This window comes from Solenopsis invicta, chromosome 3 (genome assembly GCF_016802725.1).
Source record: "Solenopsis invicta isolate M01_SB chromosome 3, UNIL_Sinv_3.0, whole genome shotgun sequence".
Taxonomy (NCBI): Eukaryota; Metazoa; Arthropoda; class Insecta; order Hymenoptera; family Formicidae; genus Solenopsis; species Solenopsis invicta.
Window position 1 is genome coordinate 6,718,843 of NC_052666.1, and position 6,958 is coordinate 6,725,800.

General features: G+C 61.5%; 2 protein-coding genes across 2 annotated transcripts; both read left to right on the forward strand.

Annotated features, from left to right (window-relative positions):
• Positions 1-2,304: 2,304 nt before the first annotated feature.
• LOC120357318 lies at positions 2,305-5,419 on the forward strand. The gene is made up of 4 exons (XM_039447481.1): positions 2,305-2,967; positions 3,038-3,340; positions 3,952-4,983; positions 5,177-5,419. Exons 1-4 carry the CDS (start codon positions 2,305-2,307, stop codon positions 5,417-5,419), a joined length of 2,241 nt encoding a protein of 746 aa, XP_039303415.1.
• A 1,059-nt stretch (positions 5,420-6,478) lies between these two features.
• LOC120357319 lies at positions 6,479-6,958 on the forward strand. The gene has a single exon (XM_039447482.1). It carries the CDS (start codon positions 6,479-6,481, stop codon positions 6,956-6,958), a length of 480 nt encoding a protein of 159 aa, XP_039303416.1.

Consider the following 6,958-nt stretch of genomic DNA (forward strand, 5'->3'; position numbering starts at 1 on the left):
TGCCCTGCCCAAGGCGCCTCCTGGCGCGGCGGGCACAAGAAGAAGAGGGGCTGGTAATCCCTGTGTCTGGGGACGGTGTCGTTCTCACGGCTCGCGTCCTGGCACGGGGAGAGCCAGTCCCTCTGGGAAGGACGGGCCGGCGGGTTTTGGCGCTGCCAATCCCGTCGGGCTGGGCCGCCTTTGAGCTGTCCGGACTTTAGTTCGCGGCAGTGTCAAGGCGGCGTGGGATGTCCCGACGCGTGCATCGCGGGAAACTCTCCCCGGTGCATCGGGTCGGGACGGCCCTCGGGCCGCTCGGACATTTCCGAGGCGGGGCCGAGGGCGTACGTTGTAGGGGGCGACGGGCTTGGCTGCGAGGGGTTTATCCCGGAGCAGAGCGTCCGCCGCCTCTATATGGTATGGACAGGTCACTGGGATCCCGGCTTGTCCGGACCCAGCGGGCTGGGCCTTCTCCGGGCCGCCCGGAACTTCTCCGGGGCAGGGTCGGAGCGGTGGAGGACGGTTCAGCGCGGGCCTCGTGGGAAACTCTCCTCCCCGGGGTCACGGGCTGGACCGGCCCCGAGGCCCCGAGGCCGCTCGGAAGTATCTCCGAGGCAGGGCTCGGGGCGAGATGAACAGGCCTGGCACTTCCGCGACGGCGCCCCTTCCGAAGCGGAGTGCTGGGCGGTGCCTTTGTCCCCCCAGGGGACACTTTTACCCTGGGCGGACGTGCTGGTCGCCACGGCGGTTAGGGTGCGGAAGGGGCGTTGCTTCCGTTGCCCGACCCGTCCGTGGGGCCCCCCGGGTGGCGCCACCCGTGACGGTGCCCCCGCTGTCGGAGGCGGGGGACCCCCGAAAACCCATGCGGGGCGAGCCCTTGATGGCTCCTCCGTATGGGCGAGTAAGGGGCTGGAGGTCCGTGCCCGAATGTAACATCCCCGGGGCCAGTACCATAAGCCGACCCCCCGGGAGTACCCGGGGCACCCGTACCAGTCATGTTTTGGCGGGGTGGGAGATACGCCGGTCGGTCCAGCCGTCACGGGGAGTGGGATCTTTTACTTTATGGATAAATCAAACAATCAAAACGAGGAAGGGAGCGCGCCCACTCAGGGCACGAGCAATGATGACACCACGTCCGGTTCGCAACCGAACCCTACAAATGCCAAGATCATGGCGAGTAGTACAATCAAGGAAGAGGTAACCCTCCCCCGAGCGGGTCCCTCAATCTCGATGCTCGTCTCCTCCGAGGAAGAGGAGGAAATAACGAGCAACAGGGGCAAGAAGCGGACAACACGTGCGTGCCGAACAACTAACACTGCCAAAGTATTAATCTTATCTACCTCCGAGTCTGAAGAAGAACCGGAGGAAAGAGAGAGAGAGAAGAATAAGAAAAAGCGCGGACGACCAGCGCTGGATCTCTCCCATGAGGGGAAATTCACAGCTGAAGCCTTTAGGAAAAAAGCTGAATTAGATGCAGCCAGAAAATTGGAGGAGGATCACAGGGCCATATCGGACCCTGGAACCCTACCGAACTCCAACTCCTATAATAAGGCAAATAGGAGAGCTGAGAATCTCAGTGAGAAATACAGAAACGAGCCAATAAACGCGGTAGCCGCGATAGTTACCCAGGGGCTCTCGGCGATTGCCAAGAGCCTTGAAAGATCTACCAACATACAGGGTCCTATACGTAGAGATCTATGGGATGCCTATACAAAAATAACGGCCGCGACAAGCTCCCTGCTCGACAGAAATGGAGCACAAGAAGTGGCGCTCACGCAGGGAGTCGCGGAGCGCCGACTACAATAAATGCAGGCCGAATGGGACAGAGAAAAAGAGAAGTTGGAACATCAACTCACACTCTCGCAAGCGAGAAACGCCGGGCTCAAGGCAAAGGCCCAGGCCAGGATCCGAGAGCTAAAAGAGCAAATGTCGCCCCAGGACGGCAAAACTGCTCCTCCCGCCCAAGGAACGAGTCAGCCAACGAGCTGCTCCGAGGCAGACGAGCCGATGACAGCTTCGGATGAAGTCCCTGCGGTCCCCGATATCGAGATGAACCTCCCCGGGGCACAACAAACAGAGGACTTCCCCCCCCCCTTGGCAAATCCAGAAATGGAAAAGGCAAGGGGAAAGGGAAACCCATAGTCCTCTCAGACCAGATTCTTAAAGAGCCCATATACCGCCCGGCGCTGGCTGGAGTTCAACGCCAGATGAACCCACTTTCTACGGCACCGGACCGGGCGGTGGGTAAGATTCAGCCCCCCCCTCAGGGAAACTCAGAGCACTGTCTCTGGCGGGAAAAATCAGGGATCGTCACCCGAAGCCTCCATGGAGGACAGAATCCAGAGCATTCTGGCTAGAGTCCTCCCGGCGATACTCGATGAAATGGGTCTCCCGTTCAAGAAGCCCGGGGCCCCTATTGGTAGGACGACTACCCAGAAAGGGCGCACCGGCCAACTTGGTAACACTGGACTGGCGCCAGACCCTCGCGCGAGGGTCGAACAATCACCCTCACAAAACCTAGAGCCGAGCGAGCAGCCTTGGACCATTGTAGTTTCCAAGACTGCAAAGAAGGCCGCCAAGAAGGCCGAGAAGCGGCCGGGGAAGGAATCTTTGGGCGCCCCCTCTACGGTGGATCCCCCAAAGGGGGCTAGTAACCCGGCTATGCAGAGGGGAGAAAGCAAGAGGGCTACTGGGCCCGCTCCCCCCAAAAAAGGAAGGACGGAGCCCCCCAGAACCTCGGGGTCAACCAAGATGAGGCCACCTAATACGGCGGCTGTCTCGATTACGTGCATCGACAGAGAGTCGTACGCCGAAGTAATGAGACTGGCCAGAAGCGAAATAGATCTCGAAGCATTAGAGATTAGAGACCTAAGACCCCGCAGGGCCATCACCGGCGGCCTTATACTTGAAATACGGGGCAGCGGAAACGGCGAAAAGGCTGACGCCTTAGCCGACCAGCTCCGGGAGGTTACGGCCCACCGCAGCGACGTAAGAATCGCCCGTCCCACCAAAATGGTCGAAATAAGAGTCTCGGGGCTCGACGACTGTGTCAACGCAGGACGTTGCGGACGCTGTGGGAAAGACTGGGGGCTGCCCCACGCAGCAAGTAAAGGTCGGAGAAATCTGTAGAGCTTCAAACGGCATGGGCACATGCTGGGTGCGGTGCCCGATGGGGGCCGGAAAGGCAGTCTTGGCCGCCCCACGATTAAAAGTGGGGTGGTCAAGCTGCAGAGCGGTGCTCCTTCCCCCGAGAGGATTACAATGTTTCCGATGCTTTGCCAATGGCCATACACAGGCCAACTGCAGCAGCCAGGTCGACAGATCTGGCTGCTGCTATAGGTGTGGCAACCCGGGCCACCAGGTGAGCACATGTTCGAACAAGGCGAGCTGTCCGATCTGCCGGGAACTTGGAAAACCGGCGGACCACAGAGTGGGAAGTAAGGCATGCCCATCCTCCACTGGTAAAAAGGGGGGGCCGCCGCGCCCCTCTGCGCCAAAGCCGACAAAGGACCCGCGTAGTGACGGCGCGACTGCAGAGAGGAGCGATGGAACAGCGCGACTTCCTCCTGCGCCCTCCACGGAGTCGATGACGGCCGCCCCAAGCAAGAAGAAAAAGAAGGGGAAGGCTGGAAAGACCCAACTTAAGGGGGGAACAGCCCCCTCTTCCCCCTTCAACGAGCGCCCTCCCTCTCCGGGCGGGGGGAAAGTCCAGGGCTGGGGGATCGACCGAGGCAGCAGCCGCCTTCGAGGGCCCTAAAGAACCCCGATTGGAGGCTGCAGATAATAAAACAACGGCTATCAAGGCCACAACTGCACCCCCTTCATGTGGGGAAATCAGAGAGGTTAAGGTCACATTGACCCCAATAGAAAGGATGGAGGTGGAGTAACCTCATAAAGCGCCAACCAATGGCTAAGAGACTCCTTCAAACGAATTTGAATCACGCCAGGGCTGCACAGGACATCCTGTTGTAGTGCCTGGCGGAGAGAGGAGGAGGGCTGGCTATCGCCGCTGACCCCTACAGGATCCCCGAAGACAACCCGAATTGGGTCGGGGATACCCTGGGCAGGGTGGCGACAGTCAGCCAGCACGCGCGCGATGCTCCGCCGATGCTTCCGGTGGAGTCCGGCGAGGGCTTCGTCCTAGTTGAGTGGGGTCCCATCGACATTCTGGGGTGCTACTTCCCCCCCAGTCTAACGCTGGGGGAGTACGAGACGGCTCTGGAGCGGGCGGGAGAGTGCATCGCTAGGCGCTCTCCCAAACCCATCATCGTGGGGGGGGACTTCAACGCCCATGCTAGGGCTTGGGGGTCCCCGAACACGAACTCCAGAGGCCGTTGCACCCTGGAGTGGGCGGCAGGGCTTGACCTCGGTCTATTAAACCGAGGTCGGGTCAGCACCTTCGTGGGTGGCCGCGGAGAGTCCATCGTGGATCTCACGTGGGCCTCTCCGGGCGCCCTTGGTAGGGTCAGTGCCTGGAGAGTGGAGGCCGCTCCCCTCGGGGAGCTCACAGATCATCGTCTGATAGAGATGGTAGTGGCCTCCCCACCCGCGGAGGTGCGGGCAAGGGTGCGCCGCCAGAAGGCCGATAAAAGATGGGTCCTCCGGAAGCTCGATCAGGAGGCCCTCGAGGACAGCCTCGCGACTTCAACGTGGGCTGAACGGGGACAGGACGCCGGAGCGGAAGCGGAGACCGAATGGCTTTGCGACGCCATGTCGCGCGCGTGCGATGCCTCCATGCCCCGGAGCCGACCAAGGGCAAAACGCGCGACCTACTGGTGGTCCGAGGAGCTCGCCCAATTAAGGCGGGCCATGGTGGCTGCCAGGAGGGCCTACACGCGCGCCTGTGGCCGGGGCACGGAGGCAGACGAGATAGAGATGAGAGCGGCCCTGAAGGAAGCCCGCAAGGCTCTCAGGGCTGCCATCCGTCGGGCGAAGGCCGAGGCCTGGGAGGAGTTTATCTCAGGCCTCACGAGGGACCCATGGGGGAGGCCATATAAAATGGCCGTTGGCAAGCTCCGCCCATGGGCTCCCCCCCTCACCGAGACGTTAGACCCCCGGTTCCTGGGGAGAGACGTCGACCAACTTTTTCCCACCCGGGGTAGGGACATACCGGCCAGGTCCGGTCCCCCCCCCCGGGCTGGACGGAGGAACTGGGGGTTCGAGATTACGAACTCGAGGGGGCCTTCGCCCGAATCAGAAACAAAGGACGAGCCCGTACGCCCGGCCCAGACGGAGTCTACGGCAAGGTCTGGGTCCGGGCCGCTACGATAATCGGGCAGGACCTAAAGAGGGTCCTGACACTATGCTTAAGAGAAGGAATCTTCCCCAGGAAGTGGAAGAGGGCCAGGCTTGTCCTGCTCAAGAAGCCAGGCAAGCCAGCGGAGGACCCGTCTGCGTACAGGCCCCTCTGCATGCTGGACGATGCGGGCAAAATCTTTGAGCGAGTAATCGCAGATCGCATCGTCCGGCATATGTCCCGGGAAGGTCCCAATTTATCCCCCGACCAGTACGGATTCCGTGAGGAGCGATCCACGATCGACGCGATCCAACGCGTACGAGCCCTCACGGGGTCTATAAGGGGGGAGGGAGGAGTGGCGTTGGGGATGTCGCTAGACATCACCAACGCCTTTCACACCGCCCCATGGGGCAAGATAGTGGCGATGTTACAAGACCACTTTGGTCTGCCGCCCTATCTCGTGGAGGCGGTGAGGGACTATTTCCGGGACAGAACGCTGGAGTTCTTCGACAAGGAAGGACTCCAGCAGCGGAGGGGCATGACCTGTGGCGTTCCGCAGGGGTCCGTCCTCGGGCCCCTGCTGTGGAACGCAGTCTTCGACGTCGTCCTCCGCGCGGCCCTACCCCCCCGGCTGTCACAGAGTCTGTTACGCAGACGATACTTTCGTGATAGCTGGGGGCACCTCCTGGGGGGGAGCGGTAACGAGAGCAAACTGGGCTGTGGCATGCGTCGTCGGCGCAATAGAGGATCTGGGGCTGAGGGTTGCCCCACAAAAAACGGAAGCCATCTTTTTTCACGATGGCTCCCGGGGGCACCCTCCGCAGGCCTCGATCCTCGTAGGGGGAACACGAATCCAGATGGGGAAAACCCTGAAATACCTGGGGTTACTCCTGGACGGCCGGTGGGGTTTCGTCGACCACTTCGACATCACCCCACGATTGGGCAAGAGGGCCGACGCCCTCAGAGGTCTTATGCCCAACCTCAGAGGCCCGGGTATAGGTGCAAGATGCGCGTACATGCACGCAGTCATGTCCGGGGCATTGTACGGCGCCCCGGTCTGGTGCGAGGCGATGGGGGCCAGCAGGAAGATCCTAAAGCACCTGCATTCATTGCAGAGGCTGCTGGCCCTCCGCATCGTCCGCGCATACTGGACCGCTCCGAACGACGCCCTAATGGTCCTGGCGGGCATACCGCCGGCGGAACATCTGGCAACGGCCCGAGCTGTCCTTTACGCTCGGGTCAAGGCCGCCCGCCTAAGGGGCAATGACATCGCCCCGAGGACCTTGGCGTCGTGGAGGGAGAGAGCCCGTCGGCGGGCGATCGAAGCGTGGCGCGACCACCTCGTGCAAAACCTGCCGACAGTGGGCACCCGTCCTGGAGGCCGTCCTCCCCCACCTGGAGGAGTGGGTGGACCGTCCTTGGGGCGGTCTCACTTACAGGCTGACACAGGTGCTCACCGGACATGGATGTTTCGGTGAATACCTGTGTCGTATCGAGAAAGAGCCGACGGCGCAATGCCACCATTGCCCAGCAGAAGTGGACTCCGCGCAGCACACCCTCGAACACTGCCCAGCGTGGGAGGGGCTGCGCGGAGTCTTAAAAGACGAGATCGGAGAGGATCTCTCCCTGGGGGCCGTCATAGGCAAGATGGTCTTCAGGGAGAGTAGTTGGAAGGCGGTCGCCTTCTTCTGCGAACAGGTTATGTTGCAGAAGGAGGCGGCAGAGAGAGAGAGGGAGAGATAG